Genomic DNA, 25,884 nt, shown 5'->3' with positions numbered 1-25,884 from the left:
ACGATTACTGAAATGATCTCAGCAGGTCCTTTAATGACAGCAATGAAATGCAGTGGAAAGTTTTTTGGGGATTAAGTTAATTTTAATGGCAAAGAAGGACTATGCAATTCATCTGATCACTCTTCATAACATTCTGGAGTATATGCAAATTGCTATTATAAAAACTTAAAGGGAACCTGTCACCGGGATTTTGTGTATAGAGCTGAGGACATGGGCTGCTAGATGGCCACTAGCACATCCGCAATATCCAGTCCCCATAGCTCTGTGTGCTTTTATTGTGTAAAAAACACGATTTGAAACATATGCAAATTAACCTGAGATGAGTCCTGTGCGTGACTCATCTCAGGGACAGGACTCATCTCAGGTTAATTTGCATATGTATCAAATCGTTTTTTTTTACACAATAAAAGCACACAGAGCCATGGGGACTGGATATTGCGGATGTGCTAGCGGCCATCTAGCAACCCATGTCCTCAACCCTATACACAAAATCCCGGTGACAGGTTCCCTTTAAGCAGCAACTTTTCCAATTTTCAATATTTATGTAATTCTCAAAACTTTTGTCCACGACTGTATAAGAATAGATTGCCACCTGCTTCTCTCTGTCTCCCTCACACAGAGCCGGTAGTTCTGCTCTGTGTTACTTATATATTCACAGAATCTAGCTAATAATTGTAGTTAGGGATCAGTATATAGTTCAGGGTAGTGATAGGTTAGGCTTCCAATGGCTAGCTAGATAGTTAGAGGACCGGTTGCACTGGTAGATTAGTTGGCAGGTTAAGGACTCAGTGTTAGGGTAGTCAGGCCTGCATCTCGTGCTGTTGCTGCTGCCCTGATTGCTGCCTGGAAGAAATCCTGGCTATGTATCCATATACTATTATCATTCTTACCCTTATAAATTTACTGTTGTAACCTTATGTGGTATCTATATGTATTCTTCAGACTGTGAAATTAGTACAATAATCCTTGTTAAGGCTGCTAACTATACTTCATATGTAAGTCCCAGGAAGAGATCCTCCCTGTAATACAGAGGCTCTAACCTGGGTGGAGGCACTGATATACTTTACTTATGTTCCCACTCTTCCATTCAGCGAAGGCTCTAGGTCCCATTATAGGTCAGCACCAGAGTCTGTGGTGGGAGGGATATTACTCATATCCCCCCTCCCCCAAATAGGGCTACAATAGCTTATTTAATTTTCTAGATGTAAAGAAACCATGACACTTTTAAATAAGGATGATGGAGTTAAATATTTCCTAAACTTTGTTCTTGTTTCTAGACTTGATCCATCTTGACGCTATAAAATTTCTGCTCATAGTGACACATTTAAACAAGGAACTGTTGCCTAGTGCACAGCTCTAGTGCTGGGGAGCAATGGTGCTCCACACGGAATCATGTGATAGTATATCATCTTTATTAGGTTCTGCACTTTGTTTAAACTGATTATGTATCCTCTGGTAGAGCATCAGCTTCTGATTGGCGGGGGTCCGACCTCCAAGACCCCCCAAGATCAGCTGTTTGAGAAGGCAGTGGCGCTGTAGCAGCGCCGCGGCCTTCTCACTGTTTACCACAGGCTCAGTGACGTCACGACTAGTGTCACTGGTCTGGGCGCGGTTAAGCTTCATTCAAGTGAACAGAGCTTAGCCCTGCCCAAGCCAGTTGATACTGCCTTCTCAAACAGCTGATCGGTGGGGGTCCCGCGTGTCGGACCCCTGCCGATCAGAAGCTGATGATCTATCCAGAGGACAGATCATCAGTTTAAACAAAGTGCAGAACCCCTTTAAGACTACGAAGAACTGTTAAGTAATCATTACATTGGAACATAGTGGAATAGTGAACAAGCAAATCCTTCAGCCTGAACCTGGAGATGTTTTTTGTGGTATTTAATCATACAATAATCCTTGTTACATGATCATAAAGTTCACCTATTTCCTTATGTTAAAGTAATTCTTTGTATACTTGACCTTTGTAGCTTGTAAGCCACCATAGATATGGTACCTTTTATGGGAAGCCTTGAGTTTATTGTGTTTTATAGGTAATAAACATTACACTCCATTGTAAACCTGGTAGACGGCTCTATACAAGGTCAAAGCTCAACATCAATGTCAAATGCCAGAGAACCTTGATTTATACAATCCATTAATAATAAAGGTTATACATGAAAACTAAGTGATTAAAGGTGATAAAGCTTTAAATTTAATGGGCATCTGTCAGCAGATTTGTACCTATGAAACTGGCTGACCTGTTATATGTGCTCTTGGCAGCTGAAGGCATCTGTGTTGGTCCCATGCCCATATGTGTCCGCATTGCTGAGAAAGATGAAGTTTTGATATATGAAAATGAGCTTCTAGGAGCAATGGGGGCGTTGCCGTTACACGTAGAGGTTCTGCTCTCTGCAACTGCCACTTCCTCTGCCGCTGCCAAGTGCACATGTAACAGGTCAGCCATTTTCATAGGTACAAATCTGCTGACAGATGCCCTTTATTGCATCATTTTAATCCATAGAATTGGATTGTAGATAATCCGCATCAGAAATCCACATCTGAAATGCAATAGAGCTAATCTATGGTGTTTCAGTGTGAAATCTGCTGCAATATGTCCATATATTCTGCACCTGAATTTTGACAACTTGACATTCCATCAGTAATGTACACTACTCACAAAAAGTTATGGATATTTGACTTTTGGTGAATCATATGGAATATACGTAAAAAGTTCATGCTACAGTGATATTATATCATGAAAGTAGGGCTTTTAAACAGAAGCATGCAATGGTGATTTCCTCATCTCAAACAAGTTATTGAAACAAAAGCCAACAACAGTAGTGGGTATACCCCCATAAAAAATGTCATTGTCTCAATAACTTGTCATGTGGCCTTGAGCATCAATTGCAGTTTGAAAACGACGTCTCATTCTGTTCACAAGTCGATTTATTGTCTGCTTCTTGAAGGGCAGCCCTCTTGAAGGGCGGGTTCTGGGGTACAGAGTTACAAGCCCCTACATGGCGACTCAGCTGATCCCATAGGTTTTTAATGGGATTCAGGTCTGGAGAAAATGCATGCCACCCCATTTGAGGTACCCCAGTCTCCAGCAGCCATTCTCTAATGATGCAACCTCAATGAGCTGGTGTATTGTCATCCATGAAAATGAAATTAGGCCTGTGTTGTTCATGTAGATGCACAATGACTCGATTAATGCTGTTAATCAAGTAGTATGGGCCTTGTCACTGTACCATTCACAAAGTGTAGGGCAGTTCTATATTGACTAGACTCACTTGCCCACACTGTAACACCACCACCACCACCAAAGGCAAACAGTGGCAAATGCATAGCGCTCTCCTTGATGTCTCCAACATTGTTGGTGGCCAGCGTGAATTGACTCATTAGTGAACAGCACTAAGGCCCACTGGTCCCTCGTCCAGTGTAGATGCTCCCTGGCCCATGCAAGACAATGACTCCTGTGGTCAGGTACCCTTACAGGTCATCTAGCACTCAGACCATGCAGAGGTAAATGGTTTCGAATGGTCTGACATGAGACCTCGCTGCCTCTCACCTCTCTTAAATGTGCCTAGAGTTGTGTGGCATTCATCATCCACTTCCACAGGGCATTGTTCATAATGAAGTGGTAATCAGTGTGGGATGTGGCCGAGGGATGTCCACTTCTATGCCTTTCTGTGACTCTTCCAATCTCTCTGTATTTCTTTTGACACTGTGTAACACTCTAAGCTCAGTAGCCACTTCCGTCTGAGAACATCCTTCTTGAAGCCTTGCAATGGCGAGGTACTGTTAATCAATTGTTAGGTGTCGTCTTGGTCTCGTGATGTCAAAATGTGAACAGCATGAGGAGGAGGACTATTTAAATACCAATTCTAATTGAACCAGGAAATTTATTTGGGCGATTCATGGATTAAACACCTGTTGCGAATTTTGCCGTTAAGCTCCTTGTTAAAGAACAGCAAGTTGTGCCAAAAGTACTGAAACACTGAATAGTTGGACATGTGCATTCAAAAGTTTAGAGAAGGTCACATTAAGTTTGCTTTTAAAAGTTAGAGTGCATTCTAGGTTGAACTTGAAATTTCACCCACAAGCCAAATAGCCCTAACTTTTTGGGAGCAGTGTATATAGAGTAGTTTATATCCCATGCTCAGAAAAATATAAATGCAGAATATTGAACATGCTGCAAATTATAAAATTCACAGCATGTTCATTCATGCTGAACTACAGTTGGTTTAAAGGGGTTTTCAAGGAGTTTGATATTGTTGACCTAGTCTCAGGATAGGTCATCAATATCTGATCAGTTCTGTCATCGATTAACTGTTTGAAGAGGCTGTAATGTTACAGTGAGTGCTGTGGCCTCCTCACAGCATACCTGTGCTTGGTATTGCAGGCCAGGCCTATTCACTTGAATGGGACTGAACTGAAAATAGTCTATGTGACCGGTGGGCGTGACATCACTGGCCTAGGAGCAGCGCTGCAGCCTCTTCAAACAGCTATTTGGTGGGCGTGATTCAGGACAGACCATCAATATTAAATGTTGGGAAATACTCACCAGTCCATTGGAGTTTCAGCAGTGGATTATGTACAATGTCTTAGCCCAGGGATGCTCAACCTGCGGCCCTCCAGCTGTTGTAAAACTACAACTCCCACTATGCCCTTCTGTAGGCTGATAGCTGTAGGCTGTCTGGGAATGATTGGACTTGTAGTTTTGCAACAGCTGGAGGGCCGCAGTTTAAGCATGCCTGTGGCAAATCCATACCATGTGAACACACCATAATGAACATTATGTGGATTTTAAAATATGCAGTGCATTCATTATTCTGCACAGATATTCTCCATGGCATTACCCTACTTACTTGCAATAGCTGAATGCTAGCTTATTTTGTTAGGATTTAAGGGAGGAATCCATGCCTAAATCCTGACAGAATTCTTAATGTGTGAACATGGCCATGTAATTTCCTACGGGAAATGTGTGATTTAGCTGGTAATATCAGCTAATAACTGGTGATTTTAGAAGCTGGACCTATGACAAGATCCAGCCCAGTATCCCAATGCAGCTGCAAGCAATAATACGCAGAGACTAGTCTTCCTCCTTGCTGATTTCTGTTGTTACAATTCAAGCCCTTCCCAACATTGCTCATTCATTTAATTCACTGCTGTGTTTAAGTGCAAATCAAAATGGCAGCCTCTAGAAAATCAATATGACAGCCCCCATGAAAATTTCAATAGAAAACTGAGCGTGTCACAGTGGAACCCCTCAGCATCCATGGATGATGACATCACAATGGGTCCTAGCTGTTTTCCTCTCTGGCAGCAGCCATGATGCTTCATTCTTCAGTTTGGTGATAGCTGGGAAAGGAGGGACTTTCTCTGATCTCAGGAATTGTGCAGACAAGGATTTGGGAAAGCATAGAGCAAAATATCCAGTTTATATAGAGAACTGTATGAAAGTAAATACAAGAAGCGCATGAAAAAAATCCAAGGACTACCTTAAGGTGGCCGTTCCTGAGATCAGATATTGGGGACAATGTACATATTATTTATGGTAGTTTATTATAAATGACTAAAATATAGCAAGCAGGAGATGTGCTAAATTCTTCCCAGTGGAGCATGCTGTGATAGATTTGGCGTATACCGATAGACGCTTTTGATGGTGGATTTAGACCAACAGATTTTCCGACTAATCATTGGTCAGGCGGCCGTTTACACACACAGATTTTTTGTTACACACAGCAACTATTGGTCTGATTGGACAGAAATAGGTCAAATAAGATATTAGAAACATAGAATGTGTCGGCAGATAAGAACCATTTGGCCCATCTAGTCTGCCCAATATACTAAATACTATGGATAGCCCCTGGCCCTATCTTATATGAAGGATGGCCTTATGCCTATCCCATGCATGCTTAAACTCCTCCACTGTATTTGCAGCTACCACTTCTGCAGGAAGGCTATTCCATGCATCCACTACTCTCTCAGTAAAGTAATACTTCCTGATATTACTTTTAAACCTTTGCCCCTCTAATTTAAAACTATGTCCTCTTGTTGCAGTTTTTCTTCTTTTAAATATTCTCTCCTCTTCTACCTTGTTGATTCCCTTTATGTATTTAAAAGTTTCATATCCCCTCTGTCTCGTCTTTCTTCCAAGCTATACATGTTAAGGTCCTTTAATTTTTCCTGGAAAGTTTTGTCCTGCAATCCATGTACCAGTTTAGTAGCTCTTCTCTGAACTCTCTCCAAAGTATCAATATCCTTCTGGAGATATGGTCTCCAGTACTGCGCACAATACTCCAAATGAGGTCTCACTAGTGCTCTGTAGAGCGGCATGAGCACCTCCCTCTTTCTACTAGTAATTCCTCTCCCTATACACCCAAGCATTCTGCTAGCATTTCCTGCTGCTCTATGACATTGTCTGCCTACCTTTACGTCTTCTGAAATAATGACCCCTAAATCCCTTTCCTCAGATACTGAGGTTAGGACTGTATCGCTGATTTTATATTCTGCTCTTGGGTTTTTACGCCCCAGGTGCATCATCTTGCACTTATCAACATTACATTTTAGTTGCCAGATTTGTTACCATTCCTCTAGTTTTCCTAAGTCCTTTTCCATTTGGTGTATCCCTCCAGGAACATCAACCCTGTTACAAATCTTTGTGTCATCAGCAAAAAGACACACCTTACCATCGAGGCCTTCTGCAATTTCGCTTAAACATTTTTCTTTGACTTATGCCACCTTTTGGTTGGCTTAATTTAGACCAGTATTTAAAACATTTTTAATTTGATAGATTTTAATAATTTTACATTAATAATTTCATCATTTCAATACATTTCCTACTTAATAAATGTGGCCCGTTTTAGAACTTCACTTAGCTACACTCTCTTTTCTAGACAGTTTTAAAAAATGTAAAGAAAAATGCAAGGTATCTAAAATACACACAGAATCTGGAGGATGGCATGTATGCCAGCTATTTGATCAATTTTACCCAACATTTTGTTGCATTGCCCCAGTAAATCTGTCTCATTGAGTATTTCTATGGGCAAAGAAGTTAACTGTTTGAGGAGGCAGTGGTGCTCCTCACAGCTTACCCAACCCAGCACCATGTATTAGATAGCGTCTGTGCTTGGTATTGCAGCTCAGCCACAGTCACTTGAATGGGAATAAGCGGCACCTAGGCTATGTGAATGATCAATGTGATGTCACTGGCATTACTCACCAGAGTGAGTGACTCTAAGAAGATCCTTCAGCCTGACCCTGGAGATGCTGTTTGTGGTATTTAATCATACAATAATCCTTCTTACATGATCATAAAGTAAAAAAAAGGAAAGTAAAAAATATCAAAATCTCAGACAATCTCTTTAATTAGGTTATTCATAAATTCGAAGTCCTCTGTAAGGTTACACCAGCCTCCATGTTAGTGCCTTATTTAAGACATCAATAATATGGCTATCAGTAATCCAGCCACAGCTCACTGTAAGAATAGATGGAGAATGGATCACTCTACTCACCATGTGAGGACAAATAACTGCCGGTAGAGAGACTCCTCCATGTAATGGATTTAGATCCACGAAGGGCCCGTGCAACAGTTGTTAACATCTATGGAGAATAAGCAATCAATGAAATATGGTTTAACAAAGTATTACAAAGGGAAATCCATCTTGCAAGAAGAAGTGTAGCAGATCTGGTTAATTGGAAGATTTAATGCAAATAGACTGAGCTGGTGTTGGCACCCTGCAGTCCTGGGCAGATCTAATGGCCATGGGGATGATGGTGATCTGGATAAACATGCTCTATGCTAGCCCAGCATATAGGGTAAATATTGGGATATAAATCATTTGCCCAAAGGCCTAAATACAGATACAGCCTGGCAAAAGGTCATGCATATTTGGAACAATATCAGATTACTGTTGGCAGATGTTGGCCTTACACTTCAGTATACTTTGGACCTTCTGGTGAAATGTCATAATGTTTTATTTCAAACCTGTGTAACTAGCAAAATGTAATAAATATTAAAGCATACTTACCTCTTTAATTTATTTTAGGTAAATCAGTAGCTGATGTGAATATGTAAAATTTTGTAATATATTTTATCTGTCTGGTCTTGAGAACTTTGCACAAGCCTAACATCCCACCAAGAACAGGCTGTTTGATTACAAGGCAAGTAATACTGACGGATGAAAGAATACCCCAAAACAGAATAGAAACACAGGAGGAGATTTACTAGTACTGTGTAAGCCATGCCCATTTCATTAAACCATGCCCGTTATTGGACGAGGAAAAAAAAGGTATCTGGGGCAATAAATGTGGCGCACGGCCTATCTGCTAGAATTCAGGCTCTGTCTGAGAAAAAATTCTAAGCACATTTGTAATAGTAAATCTGCCCTATAGCTTCTGGCTACATTACATCTAATCTATAGCTACACGAGGAGAGATTTAAATGTTTCTATAATGTTATCTAAATGTTAAAGCTCAGTATAGCAGGTATGGTATGTTTGAATGTCTGTCATTAAAGCCGACATACTAAAATATTCTGAAGCTTACAGAGGCAGTTTCTATAACTCATATATCATGTGCTCCTGCTGACATGTTGACAACTACATAAAATAAAATCATCAATTTGTAAAGTGTGCATGTTTTCAACCTCACCGTTAAAGTCTATAAAATATTTAAATTTATTTTTATATGACATATGATAATAACAAATATCAAGACATGCTACAAATTATATTCTAAATAATGTCTTCAGTGTCTTCAATGTCTTTCACTTTTTTCTCATTTTGTTATGTTGCGACCTTGTGCTAAAATGAAAAAAAAGGTTCAAATTTTTCCCCATCAATCTTCACTCCGTACCTCATAATGAGAAAGTGAAAACAAAACTTTAGAAATTTTTGCAAATTTATTAAAAAGGAAAATAAAATTTTACATGGACATAAAGTATTCAGACCCTTTGCTATGGCATTTGAAATTTAGTTCTAAAGGCCTCCCATTTCTATTGATCAATTTTGAGATGTTTCTACACCTTGGTTGGAGTCCACCTGTGGTAAATTCAGTGGATTGGACCAGTGGCGGATCCAGAGCCTGGTCTCGGGAGGGGCACTTCCAGATTATTTTCTGTCCGGCGCCACAGAACAAGGGTGCTTATAGAACAGACTGCACAGTGTAGCGTTATACTGTACATTGTGTGGCACAGTGTATGCTATATGTGTATAACATAAATATATTTTACATGAAAACTTACAGACGCCACTTCCACACTTGGCCGGGAGCTCGGCGGAGCTGATGTTCTGTTTCATCCGAATGAGAAAGATTTCATAATAAGGATTTGGAGAAGGGGCAGAGGGGTCACAGAGCAGAGAGAGGCTGGTGCTGCTACTAGGTGGTCATACCATGGGGGAGTAATAAAGCCCACCATAATGCCCCCCCCCCCCCCAGTAGAAATAATTCCCCTTATAATGTGACAGTGCAGAAAATGCCCCCAGTAAATGCCCCCATAGTGCTACTCTCCCCCCTTCCTCCTAGTGCCCCCCATAATGTACCAGTATAAAATGCACCATATATAGTGCCCCAGTAGATGCCCTCAGTGTCCCCCATAATTTGCAAGTATAAAATACCCCTTCTTAGTGCCCCCCGTAGATGACTCCATAGTACTCCTCTCCCCCCTTCCCCATAGTACCCACCATAATGTGTCCCAGTATAAAATGCTACTGTACAGAGCCCCCCATATATACCCCTTTTTTGTGGCCTCAGTAGATGCCCCTATAGTGCCCACCAATAACAAGTGCCCCCATCACGTGCCAGTAACAAGAACCCCCCCATCACGTGCCAGTAACAAGAGCCCCCCCATCACGTGCCAGTAACAAGAGCCCCCCTATCACGTGCCAGTAACAAGAGCCTCCCCCATCACGTGCCAGTAACAAGAGCCCCCCCATCACGCGCCAGTAACAAGAGCCCCCCCATCACGTGCCAGTAACAAGAGCCCCCCCCCATCACGTGCCAGTAACAAGAGCCGACGGATCCGTCCATCCACATGACAAGCGGAGAGACGGATCCGTTCTTGCAATGCATTTGTAGACGGATCCGCAACCGGATCCGTCTACAAATGCTGTCAGTTGTCACACTGATCGGCGGATCCGGCAGGCAGCTCCGACGACGGAACTGTCTGCCGGATCACACTAACGCTAGTGTGAAAGTACCCTAAGGCTTTTGATTTCACTGATGCTGACTGACTGACCCTTTTCAATTATTACATTTTTTACACACATAATATAATACTCATGACTACTTACTAATACTGCCGGTACTAGTCTGTCTTCTAATTTACTCAAGACTATCAAGTAAAGTCTCACAGTCTGGATTGGACTCTCTCTCATTCAAGTGACTGACTCCTCAGTCCTCACAGTCACTACTAGAATAAACTGGCGGCAGGAGCAGCGGCTGGCCGTTAACGCAGAGCATAGCAGGCACTCACGTGACGTCACCCACTGTGTCACTCGCAAGCTCCTCCTACTTTATTAATGAAGCAGGAGTCGGAGGAGCAGGAGGTGCTGCCGCTTGCCTGACGAAGTGAGTGACGAAACGTTAGCCTAAGTTTACAACAGTACACTCACTGCAGATGCAGAGTGCAGACAGTGCCGCCCGCAGCTGCTGCTCCGGCCAGAGTCAGACCTGCTGCGCATGCGCAACCTGCGCTGCGCTACTACTGATATTGTCAGTGTGAGACTGAGTACTGTGAGACCTGTCGCGGTGAAGCAACCTGTCAGTGTCAGTGTGAGTGTGAGACCCGTCGCGGCGGAGGATTCTCGGGGGGGGGGGGGGGGGCAATTGCCCCGTTGCCCCCCCCCCTGGATCCGCCAATGGATTGGACATGATTTGGAAAGACACAGCCCTGTCTGTATAAGGTCTCACAACTGACAATGCATATTAGAGAAAAAAACCAAGCCATGAGAAGGAAAGAACTGCCTGTAGAGCTCAGAGACAGGATTGTGTTTGGCTGTAGCAGTCACATCACATCACAGCGTAGGTATAGCATAGTGACATGCATGTGTACGGTAAGTGACCACTGCAGCAAATCACTGTCTCCAGCATAGACTCCTGAGGACAACGATTGGCTGCAGATGTCTCGTTTGTACCTGCAGAACAAATGGACAAGTTCCATAGAGAATTCCACTGGAGAAAGCGCTGAATATAATATTATTTTAATTTTGGCTATTCAAGGGCTTTTCTTGGATTTTTTATTCTCTTGGACAACTCCTTTAATGAAAAACAACATAAAGCAAGGATTACGATTCGAAACAAACCAAAATAGGACAATGGAGTAAGCAGATGATGACCGCATCACAAATCAGAGCTTTGCCACTCTCCAGGCAGCCTAATACATCAACACATCTCCTGATGAATCTATTTAAGGCCTCTTTCACACTTGTGTTGTCCGGATCCGGCGTGTACTCCACTTGCCGGAATTACACACCGGATCCGGAAAAACGCAAGTGAACTGAAAGCATTTGAAGACGGATCCGTCTTCAAAATGCTTTCAGTGTTACTATGGCAGCCAGGACGCTATTAAAGTACCGGGTTTCCATAGTAGGAGCGGGGAGCGGGGAGCGGAGGAGCAGTATACTTACAGTCCGTGCGGCTCCCGGGGCGCTCCAGAATTACGTCAGAGCGCCCCATGCGATCACGTGATCCATGCGCTTGGGGCGCCCTGAGGGCACTCTGGAGCTCCCCGGGAGCCGCACGGACGGTAAGTATGCTGCTCCCCCGCTCCCCATTACACTTTACCATGGCAGCCAGGACTTTAGCGTCCCAGCAGCCATGGTAACCATTGAGAAAAAGCTAAACGTCGGATCCGGCAATGCGCCGAAACAACGTTTATCTTAAGGCCGGATCCGGATCAATGCCTTTCAATGGGCATTAATTCCGGATCCGGCCTTGCGGCAAGTCTTCAGGATTTTTGGCCGGAGCAAAAGCGCAGCATGCTGCGGTATTTTCTCCGGCCAAAAAACGTTCCGTTCCGGAACTGAACACATCCTGATGCATCCTGAACGGATTTCTATCCATTCAGAATGCATGGGGATAATCCTGATCAGGATTCTTCCGGCATAGAGCCCCGACGACGGAACTCTATGCCGGAAGAAAAGAACGCAGATGTGAAAGAGCCCTAAAGAAATGTGCCAGGATTAGAATTATATCAAGAAAAAGTTCCTACTGGTCGGGCCCCTTTATCAGGGCAAACACTCAATATTAAGGGCAATAGAAGGATATGAAGTATGCAATCCCTGCACCTGCTCGAGTGTTTATAAGAGACACTTGTGACTGTCTCTCCATACCAAAAGGATGGTGGTATATTTGAAGTGGTAGTGCAAGAGAGAGGACCCAAAATCATCACAAGCTTATCATAAAACATAAAAACTATTTCAATGCACATTGGGGCCCCTCAGATCAGGGTCGGATGCAGAGAGCACAGAGTCTCGTTGCAAAAGCAGTATATACTGTAGTATGCTCTTCAATAGCTCCTTAGCACCAGTAATTAAAGAGGACCTGTCACCACAAAATGCAGTGCGGTTTGCAGGCAGCACGTAATAGATCATGAGAAGCCAAACAGATTGATCTATAGTTTTGTGGAAAAAGATTCAGTAAAGCTTGTAATTTATACATTAAAAAAATCTGCTTTTTCTGACTTTAGTTGTACATAGGGGCCATGTTTATCAGTGACTGATAGCTGTCAGTCGTTAAACGCAGTGTGGTCTTAAGTTCAGAATAAGCAGAAACTTGAGGTTAACAAATAAATTACAGGTTTCACCAAATCTCTTCCCACAGAATTATATATCAATCTGCCTGCAGATTGCACTGCATTTTGTGGTGACAGGTCCTCTTTAAAAGTGTTCTCCAGGACTGATTTAAAATGGCTGCCAGCAACTTCTACTTAAATGGGCCTCTTACTGCTGAGCCCCTGTGAAGTTGCACACATGGTGCCATCTCCTACACTTGACACAGCATTACAGGCTGTCAGTGCCTAGTGTCTAGTTATGTATAACATCTATGTAGGTGTCTTATTTTTACCAATCCTTGGAAGACAAACACGAGATTGCCTACAGTGTGTATAAAAGATATCTCCACAGTGCTGTGAAAAACTATAAGAACTAATTCTTATTTTGTAGGATTTTTTTTTGTAAACTTTATTGATGAGACAGCCATGTTTACAATGAAGTCAACCACAGAATTGCAGCATTTTATGTTAGTAGCGACTCTCCATAGAATTGCAGTATTTCATTTAACCCCTCAGATGTCGTAGATCGTGGCACCTGTGAGTGAAGGCAGAGGGATGCGGCTCCCTCTGCCTTCCAATTGGAGCCCCCACTGTGAAGTCGTGGGGCTCTGATCAGTTGCCATGGCAGCCTGGACGCTGCTGAAGTGATCCAAGCCTGCCATGGCTCTCCCCAGACTGAGCTTTACACGAGGCATAGCTCAGAATGGAGAGTGTAAAAATCCTATTCAGGCCTCATGCACACGTCCGTTGCCTGGCAAACAGCGGGCCCGCAATATATGGGCACCAGCCGTGTGCTCCCTGCATCATAGATACTGACCCATTCACTTGAACTGCAATGCGGAACACAGGCACGGAACCCCACGGAAGCACTACAGAGTTTCTGTCCATGCTTCCGCACATTCTATTGTTCTATTTTTTTGCAGTGCGGACGGATTATGGACTTATTAAAGTTGAATGGGTCTCGATCCAACCCGACTACCGCACGGACGGCGTCCGTGCATTGGGGACTGCAAATTGCGGTCCCCAATGCACGGAGCAGCCGCACAACGGCTGTGTGCATGAGGCCTTACCCTAATAGAGATTTATTAGGATGAATAGGGGAGGAGATCAAAAGATCCCATGTAGAAGGCCCCTAAGGGGGGCTAATAATTGTTAGAAAAAAGTGAAAAAGTAAAAAAAAAATATAACACCAATATATTAAAAGTTTATAACAGTGATCAAAAAGATGTACAAAAATGGTACCAATAAAAACTACAGTTTGTTATGCAAAAATCAAGCCCTCATACAGCTCTGTAGACTAAAATATAAAAAGTTATGGCTGTCAGAAAATGGCAATGCAAAGGAACTACCATCACTTAAAAGCCTCTAACTTTAAGTAAAAAGAAATGAATGTTATGGGGACACTAATACTCTACTTCCAATAAATTATGTTTTTTTTTCCCCAAAGATTCCTAGCTAATCATCTGCTACAGTGACCAATTTATATGCAGAAAAATAGCAAAAACACTGGAATCATTTCTTTATAGATTGTTTTAAAATTTTATAGTATGGATGGTAAATGCCTATATGAATTAAAAGAACGGTTTGCTACAAGACAGGGGCTGTTTCACTCAGCATGATCAACCCTAATAGACAATAAGTCTGGTTAAGGCCTCATGCACACAGCAATTTGCGGTCCTCAATGCATGGGCAACGTCCGTGCGGCAGCCGGGATGGATCGAGACCCATTCAACTTGAATACATCCGCATTGCAAAAAAAATAGTGCGGAGGCATGGACAGAAACACCACGGAAGCACTCCGTAGTGCTTCCGTGGGGTTCCGTGCCTCTGTTCCGCACTGCAGCTCCGGATTGAGGACCCATTGCAGCTGTTTGCAGGCCGCAATATGGCAATGGCCGTGTGCATGAGGCCTAAGTAGGGCTGACAGATGCTCTATAAAGCATTGCAAGATGCTTGGAGTAAAAGCTGATCACGGTGAGTAGCACTATAAGGACCATCAATATTACCGTAGATGATTTTGCCAAATCTATGGACATACATTTATTCTAATAGAGATGACTTATATTCTAGTAAATGTAGAGTGTGTCCAAATGTGGGCACATCCCCTATCTGTTTAATATGTCCTAATAATATTTGCATAATAGGGAATGAAAGTGCATGTAAAACCGCCACCTAACAGTACTGAACTGTTCATTATTGACATTAGGTAACATGGGCTCTAACTATAAGGCCTCATGCACACGACCATTGTGTGTTTTGCGGTCCGCAAATCACAGATCCGCAAAACACGAATGGCGTCTGTGTGCGTTCCGCAATTTGTGGAACGGCACAGACAGCCATTAATATAACTGCCTATTCTTGTCTGCAAAACGCGGACAAGAACAGGACAGGTTATATATTTTTTTTTTTTGGAGGACCACGGAACACACGGATTGCTGTCCTCATCTTTTGCGGTCCTATTGAAGTGAATGGGTCCGCATCCGAGCCGCCAAAACTGCTGCTCGGATGCGGACAAAAGCAACGGCCGTGTGCATGAGGCCCAAAACTGTGGCTAAAGGTTACACAATGTATTGTGCTATATTAGCATAGCCAGGTAGCCTGGGTTGACACATTTGCTTGGAAATAAATGATAAATTTGGCATCCTATGTTTATTCTTTCATCAATATGGCTTGTGTTTTTTATAGGGTGTGTAAAATCTTATATATTTACTAGATGGCTGACTTATTATGCAGTACCTGTGTTGATCATTAACCACAAGCTAGCATTCACAAAGCTGCCTTACATTACAGTTTTATTGCACTTTCAGCTGGAAAGATTGAATGACCTGTCACTTCTGTTGGCTGAGTGCACCAAGTCTCCAGAGAGATGAAAGGCAAGCAATATATACACCTGTCTCTGCATTAGGAATAGCAAATATCAGTCTACACCTGGTAGTCAGTCGATGGTAATCATAGCTGCCCGCTGTGTGTTGTGTCTGGGTGCACATCCTCTTGGGAGCTATACTCAAAGCAGGAAGAATAAATATGATATTTAAAAAGAACTAGGAGGGCATGTTTGGGTTGGCAGTGCCAGTTTTATTGCAAGATAAATAGGGCAGTTAGCAGAGCAGAGGTGGCTTGGATGGAGGCTTTGCAGGCAAAATAAAATTTCCTCTTGATTTAATTCAACACTTAGTTGAAATAGTTGTTGCTAACAGACTGTCTCTGTGCATGTATGGTGGAGGTCGGGAAGGGGTTAAAAAGTTATTCCCTGATAAAACTATGGCCTTTAGCATTATAATAGTGCTAGAGTTATCCGCATATAAAGTCAGGCAAGAGACTCCTAAGGACCACAGGGACTCCGAACACCTGCTTGACATCCAGCCCAACCACTGGGCTTACCCATTTTTGGCAGAAGCCACAGCAAATTTTACTATACACCTAATCACACCCAGTCTCCTAAATGCCCCAACATAATAATTATTCGCTCCTTATGCTACCAAACAGTATTTATGCCCACATTGTGCCCCCTTCACAGATTATTGTCTCCTTTACAATAGTTATGACAGATATGTGCTGTGGGGGTTCGCTCTGGTAGATAGGGTAAGCGGGTGCAGTACAGAGGCAAAATAAAAAAAGTTCTTAACTCAAAACGTCAGTGTTTATTCACACTTGAGGTAATTGCACAAAACAGCACGTAACTTTGTAGTCTTGGTGTTAATTCACACACAATGGAAAGTTCATATAACATAAGTCACCTTGCTGGCAGTTCTGCCTCAAGCAGTCCACAGCAGGCTTTAGGGGGCCTGTTCCCCAGCGTGTGGCTCTCAGCCCTCCAGCACGACACAAAGCTTCAGATCCCTAAAAAGACATCTCTGCTGAGCCCAGCTGCCTATTTAAGAACAGCCAGGTGCTGCCAAAACATGGACCAGCACTTAAACTCCGGTCCGGTATTTGACCTCACCTGGCTGGAAACCAGCCCATCCGCACATGCTGGGAGGAAAATACCTTCCTTGCCAGACATCTTATAACTATGCAACAAACCCCCCTTTGTACCCGGGACAGAGCATCTGCTTTTTCCATGCAACCGGCCTGCTTTGGAAGCATCCGTTTGTACCATGAACTCCCTCTTGAAGTAGGGCGTCACCAAAATTGGTGATCCACACAGGGCCAACTTCAAAGCAGTAAAAGCCTCTTCCGCTGAGCCCAGCTGCCTATTTAAGGACAGCCAGGTTCTGCCAAAACCCGGACCGGCACTTAAACTCTGGTTCGGTATTTGACCTCACCTGACTGGAAACCAACCTAGCCGCACATGCTGGGAGGAAAATACCTGCCTTGCCAGACACAACCCATCACTGTGTCACAGTGCCCTCACAATAGTTATGCAAAGGTATATGCCCCATTACAGTAATATGCCCAGTTATGTGCCCCTTACAGTAATATGGCCAGTTGTGCCCCCTCACAGTGGCGATGCCCAGATATGTGCCCCATACTGTAATGTGCCCAGTTATGTGCCCTCTCACAGTAATATGCCCAGTCATGGGCCCCATCACAGTAATATGCCCAGTCATGTGTCCCCTCACAGTAATATGACCAGTTATGTGCCTCCTCATAGTAGTTATGCAAAGATATATGCCTCATCACAGTAATATGCCTAGTTATGTGCCCCTTACAGTAATATGGTCAGTTGTGCCCCCTCACAGTGGCGATGCACAGATATGTGACCCCAGGTATATGTCCCCATACTGTAATATGCTCAGTTTTGCCCCTCACAGTAATATGCCCTGATATTTGCACCTTCACAGTAATATGCCCAGTTGTGCCCCCTCACAGTATTATGACCAATTATGTGCCTCCTCATAGTAGTTATGCAAAGATATATGCCTCATCACAGTAATATGCCTAGTTATGTGCCCCTTACAGTAATATGGTCAGTTGTGCCCCCTCACAGTGGCGATGCACAGATATGTGACCCCAGGTATATGTCCCCTCACAGTAATATGCTCAGTTTTGCCCCTCACAGTAATATGCCCTGATATTTGCACCTTCACAGTAATATGCCCAGTTGTGCCCCCTCACAGTATTAAGTCCAGATATATGCTCCCGCACAGTAGTATGCCCAGTTATGTGCCCCCTCACAGTAATATGCTCAGTTATGTGCCCTCTTACAATAATATGCAACGTTATATGCCCCCTTCACAGGAAGTAAAAACTTTTTTTTTTTTTTTAAATCTACTTATTCAGTTAGTTCCTTCGATGATCTCCCTTACAAGCAATGGCATGGATGGTAAAAAACCATGGGATACCTAGCTGTCACTGATAGCTCCTAACTTTGCAAGGAATTTGGGGATGTCCTTGCTGAGCTAAATATGGATTGCCCTGATGTATATACCGTATATACTCGAGTATAAGACGAGTTTTTTGGCACATATTTTTGTGCTCAAAAAGCCCCCTCGTCTTATACTCGAGTCTAGGTTTTGATTGCGAAAATTCGCAAAAAAAATCGCATTCAAATTTTCGCATAAAAATTCGCATGAACTGGTATTTTCCCAAAAATTGAATATTCGCTTTAGTTGGTTTTTGTACTGTTAAAGTTATTGTTGATACCATATTGTTTTTCTTTGAAATAAATATTCAAAAACCTTTAACCTACTGGTGCCTCAATTAATGTAATTTTATTGGTACGGTATCTATTTTTATTTCTGAAATTTACCAGTAGCTGCTGCATTTCCCACCCTAGTCTTATACTCGAGTCAATAATTTTTCCAATTTTTTTGGGGTAAAATTAGGGGCCTCGGCTTATATTCGGGTCGGCTTATACTCGAGTATAGTCAAGGGGCATTGCGCAAATGGTTTAAATGCATCCAAATCATGTGTATTGTCACCATTGTCTTGTATTCATCCTGACAATGGAATGACCACATTACTGTAAAGCAGTGTTACTCTACCAGTGGCTTGTGAGCAACAAAGGCCTTACCCATTGTTGGCAGAGGAGGAAACTATTACGTACTAAGTAGCACCAGGCAGGTCACATCATTACTAGAACCAGCTAGGATCAAAACATGCTGCTGGCAGGTAACACCAGGGTAAAAGCCATATTATTCAGTCATAGCTTGAATATACTTTTCCCTTTGTAATAGTTAGTGTGGTTCAACATGGTCTTTAGTATTAGAAAGTGGTGAGTGAATATCTCTGCTGTAAATGGTTTTTAGCAGGAAGTCATATAAGAAAACTTTGTTAGGCCTCATGGACATGTCAATTAGGACATCCGGAAGGCTTTTCCGGCACAGATCATCGCCAGATCCCCATTGATTGCAATAAGATCTGTTATCATAATAATGAAGAGACAATAGAATAAAAAAAATCTACTATGATAAAATAAAAACCAAAGCTAGTTGTAATTAGCAAAAAAACATATAGGTAATAAATTACATTTAAAATGTGAGCAATCCTATCAGGGCCGGCTCCAGGTTCATGTGGGCCCTTGGGCGATAAATCCCAGTGGGCCCCCATGAGGCATTTTTTTACATTGACATGTCCCCCTGTGGCTCCTACACGGTATAATGACCCCCAGTGGCCCCTATACAGTATAATGACTACTAGTGGCCCTTCACACAGTATAATGACTACTAGTGGCCCTTCACACAGTATAATGAACCCCCAATTCCCCCCCCCTGTATTATGACCACCTGTGGCCCTGCATTCAGAATAATAACCCCCAGTCGCACCCATTCAGAATAATGACCCCCAGTAGCCCCCACTGGGGGAATACTGTATGGAGGGGGCTCTGGGGGTCATTATACTAAATGGGGGACACTGGGGGTCATTATACTATGTAAAGGGCCCTCACAGTATAATGACCCCACAGTGACCCTCCATTCAGAATAATGACCCCCAATCGCCCCCACACTGGGGGTTATACTGTATGGAGGGGGCACGAGGGGTTATTATATTTAATGGGGGCTCTGGTGGTCATTATGCTAAATGGAGGGTCAATGGGGATCATTATACTAAATGGGGGGCACTGGAAGTCATTATACTGTGTAAGGGGCCCTCACGGTGTGATGAATGACCCCCCAGTGGCCCCCTCACATACCTATCATTGCTGGAGAGCAGGGGAGCTGGTGGTCCTGTCATTCACTAACCGCAGCTCCCTGCGCTCTTTCTCTCCTCCGGCCCACTGCAGCAGTGAGCCAGGCCTGGAGGAGAGAAGGAGATGTGCAGTGATGTAGCTAGAACTGACAGGGCCCCACAGCAAATTTTAGTACGCCCCTCTCCCCCCCCCATCACGTTTTTCCTATCGGTTTGATGTATACAAATGTGCAGCGCTCCACGTTTTTGTATCCTGCAGAGTCAAGTAAAAAATGCATACGTTAACGTATATGTTTTTTTACAATGCAACTGTATGGTGAACGGACGCCACTGTGCGGCATCAGTCTGAGGATTGTATGGTGACCGGACGCCACTGTGCGGCATCAGTCTGAGGCATCTGGTAACGCATATATTTTTGGTATACATTAAATGGATGGCACAAATAGCATGAGAACCCAGCCCTAGTGTCAGAATAAGCCCCAGTACACAGCGGAGCAGCGTGGCGGAGAGGGGAGGCCGCCATGTACTGACAGAGCGCTACCTGGTCCTGGTGGTCAGGGGTGAGGACTGTGTTTCCCAAGGATCATTTTCTACTGGGAAATACAGGGCACAGTATAATACACTAGAATCTATATACTATAAAGATATTAGCCCTACCCCGAATAATAATACAATTAGGGGGTCATTTATTACATAGAAATACGTCTATGTTAGGCTACTTTCACACTAGCGTTCGGGGCTCCGCTTGTGAGTTCCGTTTGAAGGCTCTCACAAGCGGCCCCGAACGGATCCGTCCAGCCCTGATGCATTCTGAGTGGATGCGGATCCGCTCAGAGTGCATCAGTCTGGCAGCGTTTGTCCTCAGCTCCTCTCAGCAGGCGGACACCCAAACGCTGCTTGAAGCGTTCGGGGTGTCCGCCTGGCTGTGCGGAGGCAAACGGATCCGTCCAGACTTACAATGTAAGTCAATGGGGACGGATCCGTTTGAAGTTGACACAATATGGCTCAATTTTCAAATGGATCCGTCCCCCATTGACTTTCAATGTAAAGTCTTAACGGATCCGTTTGCATCATCATGCAAACGTATCCGTTCTGAACGGATCTAAGCGTTTGCATTATAGGTGCGGATCCGTCTGTGCAGATACCAGACGGATCCGCACCTAAACGCAGGTGTGAAAGTAGCCTTAGGCGTATTTCTGACACAGATTGTGGCACAAAGGTCCTTCACACCACAATCTGTATCTTTTCCCGCTCATGCCAGGTCTAAAAAAGGATGGCGTGGGCAGGGAAGGGGATACAATTATGGCCATGCAGTTATTGGATAACACCGCCATATAGTGATAACACCGCCATACAGTGATAAAACCACCATAGTGACCGGATAAAAGGGTATAAGAGGGCACAGTACAGGGAATGACTACGGGCACTGCACAGGGTGTGGTAAGAGGGCAGAATGCAGGGTATAAGTGGGCACAGTACGGGGTGGGGGGCACAGTCACATGACCCTGTGACGTTAGAAGGTCCTTATGGTGAATGCTGTTCAGATGCCACCATAATGAGAGGCAGAGGAGTGAGACAGGGGCCCTGGATGGACAGGAGGGGTGGACACAGCAAGTAGGTTGAAGGGGCTCTGAGGGGGATTCATACAAGAATTAGGGGCAGGTGGTCTGTGCAGGGCAGCAACAGGAGATAGGGGGTGAAACAGGAGCTCTGGATACATGAGGGAGGAAAGGAGACAGCAGGGGCCCCATGAGGATAAGATAGGACAGGATATGGGGGGGGGGGGCAGGTATCATGGAGGCAAACTGCTTAATGAAACAGTAACACAACTAAATAGCATGAAGCAGCAGCCGATCGGAGAGTCCCCCCTTCTGTCCCACAGACAAGAAACAGTCACAGTGCAGACTCACTCACAGCTCCAGCCCTCCGGTCTCTCTCCTCAGGCAGCCTGTGTCCTGTGTAAAGGGGGCGTGTCCTGAGTCTCTGCAGCTCAGAGGGCCCCACCAAAGGGGTACTGCGTAACTGAAGTGACAGCAGTGAGAGCTCCCATCTGTATTGATGGAAGTGCTCATAGCAGCTCAGTGGGCCCCCCCCCCCAGGAGCATTGGGCCCCGGCACTTGCCCGGGGATGCCGGGTTATGACGCCGGCCCTGAATCCTATTCTAGATTTCAAATCATTCTACCAAACTGATAATAGGAGGCCAAACTTCCTTGCAACTTACCACAGGTAAAACAAAACATGACAATGTGTTCAGATCAACGCATGACCTTGACATCTATTGCTTTCAATTTGTGGTCCTCCAGTGACTCCTGGCTTTAGTTAATAGAAGGATCGTTATAAGGTGTATGACCAATGATCCCTACCGCTGGTTCACTGACAATCATGAATATTGTGGGTATTTCTAGACACTTAATATAGACAGAGAAGAAGGTGTGTAAATGAGCTCTTAGCAAGCCCTGCCTCTGATGCCACCAGATGTAAGGCAACTATCCTATACGTCAATGTTCAACCCTTTAAATAGGCCTTGAGACATGACTTATATAATAAATAAGCCAGCACCTCATCTGCAGACAGCTGTTTTGGGGTGATTACCCCTCATCAGTGCAGAGCAGAGACTACAGGCTTAACTGGCTAAGAGGCCTAAGTTAGGATTTGAGGGGTACTATCTCTCCTTGGGGAAAGAGCGCCTTTATTGACGTGAGGAGACTTATAGGCCATACATGTTCCTCTAGAAATCTGGGAAGAAAGGGATGCAAATGAGCTCTTAACAAACTCTGCCTCTAATGCCACCAGATGTAAGGCAGCTATCCTATGTCAATGTTCGACCCTTTAAATAGGCCTTGAGACATGACTCAAACAATAAATAAGCCAGCACCTCATCTGCAGACAGCTGTTTCAGGGTGATTGAATGTCATGAGTGCAGAGCAGAAAGTACTGGCTTAGTAACTGGGTGACAGGCCTAAGTCAGGTTTTGGGGGATACTATCTCTCCTTACAGAAAGCACCTTAATTGGTGTGAGGAACCCTATAGGCCAAACATGCTCCTCTGGAATTCTGGGAAGAAGGTATGCAAAAGAGCTATTGGCACACAGAGAGAAACACATACATTGTAAACGAGCCAGATAGTGCATAATCTCTGTTCACAATTGCCGGATCCAACGCATTATGGATACCAGTATCACCCAATAGACCCCATTGACTTATAATGGGCTCTGTTGAATTCCACCAAGAAGTGTCTCATTTTGCTACATGCAGAGTTATTTTTTCTGTCAAATGTAACCGAATTTGCAACAGAGGTCCCATTAGGAGCCCCTGATGCAGATGAGAACAGAGCCAGAGCCTTGCAGAACCGATGTAAAAGGAAGATTCATACAAAGCATTTCAGATATGTAGTACAAATGCAGTTCTGCATAAAAACATACAATTCAAATCTGCCTGTACTTCTGTAAATGTCATTCAAAATAAACTTATGTCTTATAGCACACATTTGAAGAAAACAAAGTCTTAGTAGGTAATTGTAAATCTTCCTTGTCTGTCTATGTTACCACAAATGCCTCAAGGCTTCTGCTCTCATATTATACCACAAGTTTCAGGATCGCTCTAAATGTATGAGAAGCTATGCATGGGAGGTTCCCCTGGCAAATGAGTCTCGTTAGTGCTGTGCTCGATGTCACGTAGCAATACTTCCTCTTCTTACCCAGGAATGGACCTGTTCAAGGCTTATCAATATCTCTACTGTCATATCTGGTAGAGATTACTTTATCAGCTATACATGTATACTGCAGTCACTGTGCCTGGTGCTGCACAACACTCCTTCGTATTTTATTTATGTCTTTAGTATTCAAAATGTAAATTAGTTAGATAGATACTAGATAGTTAGATAGTATATAGATGCTAGATAGCAGATCGATGATAAATAGATAATAGATAGAAGATACATAATAGATAAATAGATAGATAGAAGATAGATACTAGATAGATAGTATATAGATGATAGATAGATAGTAGATAGATAGATGGAAGATAGATTATAGATGATAGATAATAGATGATAGGTAGATACATAACAGATAGATGATAGATAATAAATAGATGATAGATAGATAGATAGATAAAGAGATCGATAGATAGATGATAGATAGATGATAGATAATAGATAGATAGTAGATAACAAATAGATGATAAATAGTTAATAAATAGATGATAGATAGAGAAAAGGATAGATAATAGATCGATGATAGATAGATAGATAGTAGATAGATGATAGATACATAATAAATAGATGATAGATAGACGGATAGATGATAGATAATAAATAGATAATAGATAGAGTTGGTCTATCTCCATCAATCGGTTTGAATGGAGTGGCGGTGCATATGCTCAACTGTTGCTCCATTTAAAGTAATTACACACAATGTGGATTACGATCGTTTTTTCTACACGGCTTTTCATGTGGAAAACCTGCAGCATAATACAGTACCAACAAAGTGAATCACTTTGCTTTTTCTAATGTGCAGAAATTGACCTGCGGTGGGGATTTTGACAATCCGCAGCATGTCAATTGTTTGTGTGACTCCCCACCTTTTGTAGAGTGGTTTGTTTTCCCATTAGACTTCAATGAGATTGTTAACTTAAACAGAAACTTTGTTAACTTAAACAGAAAATCTGCACCAAAATCCACAACAAAAAAAGCATAAAAATGCACAAAAAAGCAAAAAAAGTGATAAATAGTGCTGATTTATGTGCGTTCTTTTGTGCAGTTTTGGTGCGAATTTCTTGCGGATTTTCTGCATACAAGTCTGCACAGTGTGCAGCTACCCTTAAACTCCTTCTCACTGCAGTTGTTCTAGTGATCAGTGGGATTTTTGGCATTGTGGAACCCCTTTAATATTACATCTTAATATATTTTTTTTACTTTGCAGTTTCTTATTCAGCACCACCTTATTCCACAGCACCTTACAGAGATTGTCACCACTCACATCATTCCTAGGTGAATTCCATTTTTCAAATGAACCCTGCTGGATATACATCATTAAGCAATTTGTTAATACTTTGACCTATCCCCTTATCTTGCCCTCATTTATATAATGCGGAACATAAAATTCACTATACAGAATACACTGATGAGTGATTCTCACAGACATCGCCATTGTAGTACCTGTTGTATAAAATTGCCACGATGTAACACAAGCTCCATTGCCACAATGTAATGTATGTTATGAATCTTACCTTTCTCTCCCTTTGTATCTGCTTTTAAGAATGAACAACTGTTGTCTGCTCAGATAGGCAGGTCCCTATATATATATCTCTGTGGACGCTCAAACAGAAAGTAGGTGTTGTTGGCTTGTAGCCAAGCCTATTTCCTTATAATAGCAAGTCACACAGTAAATAGCAGCACGTTCAATAGTGCAGAGGAGGAGGCATGGTCCAGTTCTTCATTGTATTTTTATTATTTTACAAAAGGAGCAGATATGACAGCACAGTTTGCGACTAACTCGAGCACGAAAGATAGTAACTGACTCTGAGTATGTGAAAAACATCTGGACAGTTGGAGGCTACTAGATAGGCAAATATGAGATATCATAAAATATGAGGACAAATATAGGTATAATAATATTAATTAGAGTTTAAATAGATTGATAGATAGATTACATAAATATAGATAGATAGATAGTTAGATATTAATTAGATAGATAATTAGATAGGCAGACTAGATAGATAGATAGATAGATAGATAGATAGATGTTAATTCGATAGATATTAGATGATAGATAGACAGATAGATATGATGATAATGTTGGCAAAGTGCTGTGGAATATGTCAGCGCTATAATGAGTTAGATAGGTAGATGGACAGATGTTAATTTGATTTCAAACAGCACTTCCACGACTAAAGTAGCAGGTGCCAGCCTACAGGACCTCAGTCGAAACACCAACCCATATTTACTAGATAGATAGTTATTGGATGGAAATATAAATAGATACAGTAGGTAGATAGAGTAGATATAGGAGATACTGCTGCAATAGTCGTCAAGGTATTCAGACAAGAGTTGGCAT

The 25,884-nt window shown here is 42.9% G+C and overlaps 1 protein-coding gene across 1 annotated transcript in view; it reads right to left on the bottom strand.

The window, feature by feature from the left end:
* LOC122939082 overlaps positions 1-25,183 on the bottom strand; it is an 84,468-nt gene extending 59,285 nt beyond the window's left edge. Inside the window, exons 1-2 of the mRNA XM_044295054.1 lie at positions 25,058-25,183; positions 7,500-7,587 (exon numbers count right to left, since the gene is read on the bottom strand). Coding sequence (XP_044150989.1) covers positions 7,500-7,587 — 88 coding nt within the window. The 5' untranslated portion in view covers positions 25,058-25,183. The remainder of the gene's footprint in view (positions 1-7,499; positions 7,588-25,057) is intronic.
* Positions 25,184-25,884: the final 701 nt, after the last annotated feature.

The sequence above is a fragment of the Bufo gargarizans genome, chromosome 5 (assembly GCF_014858855.1).
Source record: "Bufo gargarizans isolate SCDJY-AF-19 chromosome 5, ASM1485885v1, whole genome shotgun sequence".
Lineage (NCBI taxonomy): Eukaryota > Metazoa > Chordata > Amphibia > Anura > Bufonidae > Bufo > Bufo gargarizans.
The sequence above is the reverse complement of the archived record's forward strand: the minus strand, read 5'-3'. Positions and strand labels throughout refer to the sequence as shown.